General features: G+C 40.0%; 1 protein-coding gene across 1 annotated transcript in view; it reads left to right on the top strand.

Annotated features, from left to right (window-relative positions):
- FDP41_000876 (uncharacterized protein) overlaps positions 1-305 on the top strand; it is a gene marked incomplete at both ends in the record, with an annotated part of 3,077 nt that overhangs the window by 2,427 nt on the left and 345 nt on the right. The window contains one exon of the mRNA XM_044712647.1: positions 1-287. This exon is cut by the window's left edge and continues 2,427 nt beyond it. Coding sequence (XP_044564811.1) covers positions 1-287 — 287 coding nt within the window. The remainder of the gene's footprint in view (positions 288-305) is intronic.

Genomic DNA, 305 nt, shown 5'->3' with positions numbered 1-305 from the left:
TGGAAGGTTCCTGGACTTCCTGGTCCAATTGAAAACATGATCCTAAGATATGTAAAATCTAAGGCAGATTGGTGGACCAACGTTACTCACTATAACAGAGAACGTATTAAGAGAGGAGTCACTGTCGATAAAACAGTTTGTAAGAAAAACCTAGGAAGACTCACTCGTCTCTACCTCAAGGAAGAACAAGAAAGACAACACAATTACATGAAGGATGGTCCATATGTTACCTCTGAAGAGGCTGTTGCAATTTATACAACTACTGTACACTGGCTCGAAAGCAGAAAGTTTGCTCCAATTCCATT

The sequence above is a fragment of the Naegleria fowleri genome (assembly GCF_008403515.1).
Source record: "Naegleria fowleri strain ATCC 30894 chromosome Unknown tig21, whole genome shotgun sequence".
NCBI lineage: Eukaryota > Heterolobosea > Eutetramitea > Acrasida > Naegleriidae > Naegleria > Naegleria fowleri.
This window is presented reverse-complemented; position numbering and strand designations above follow the sequence as displayed.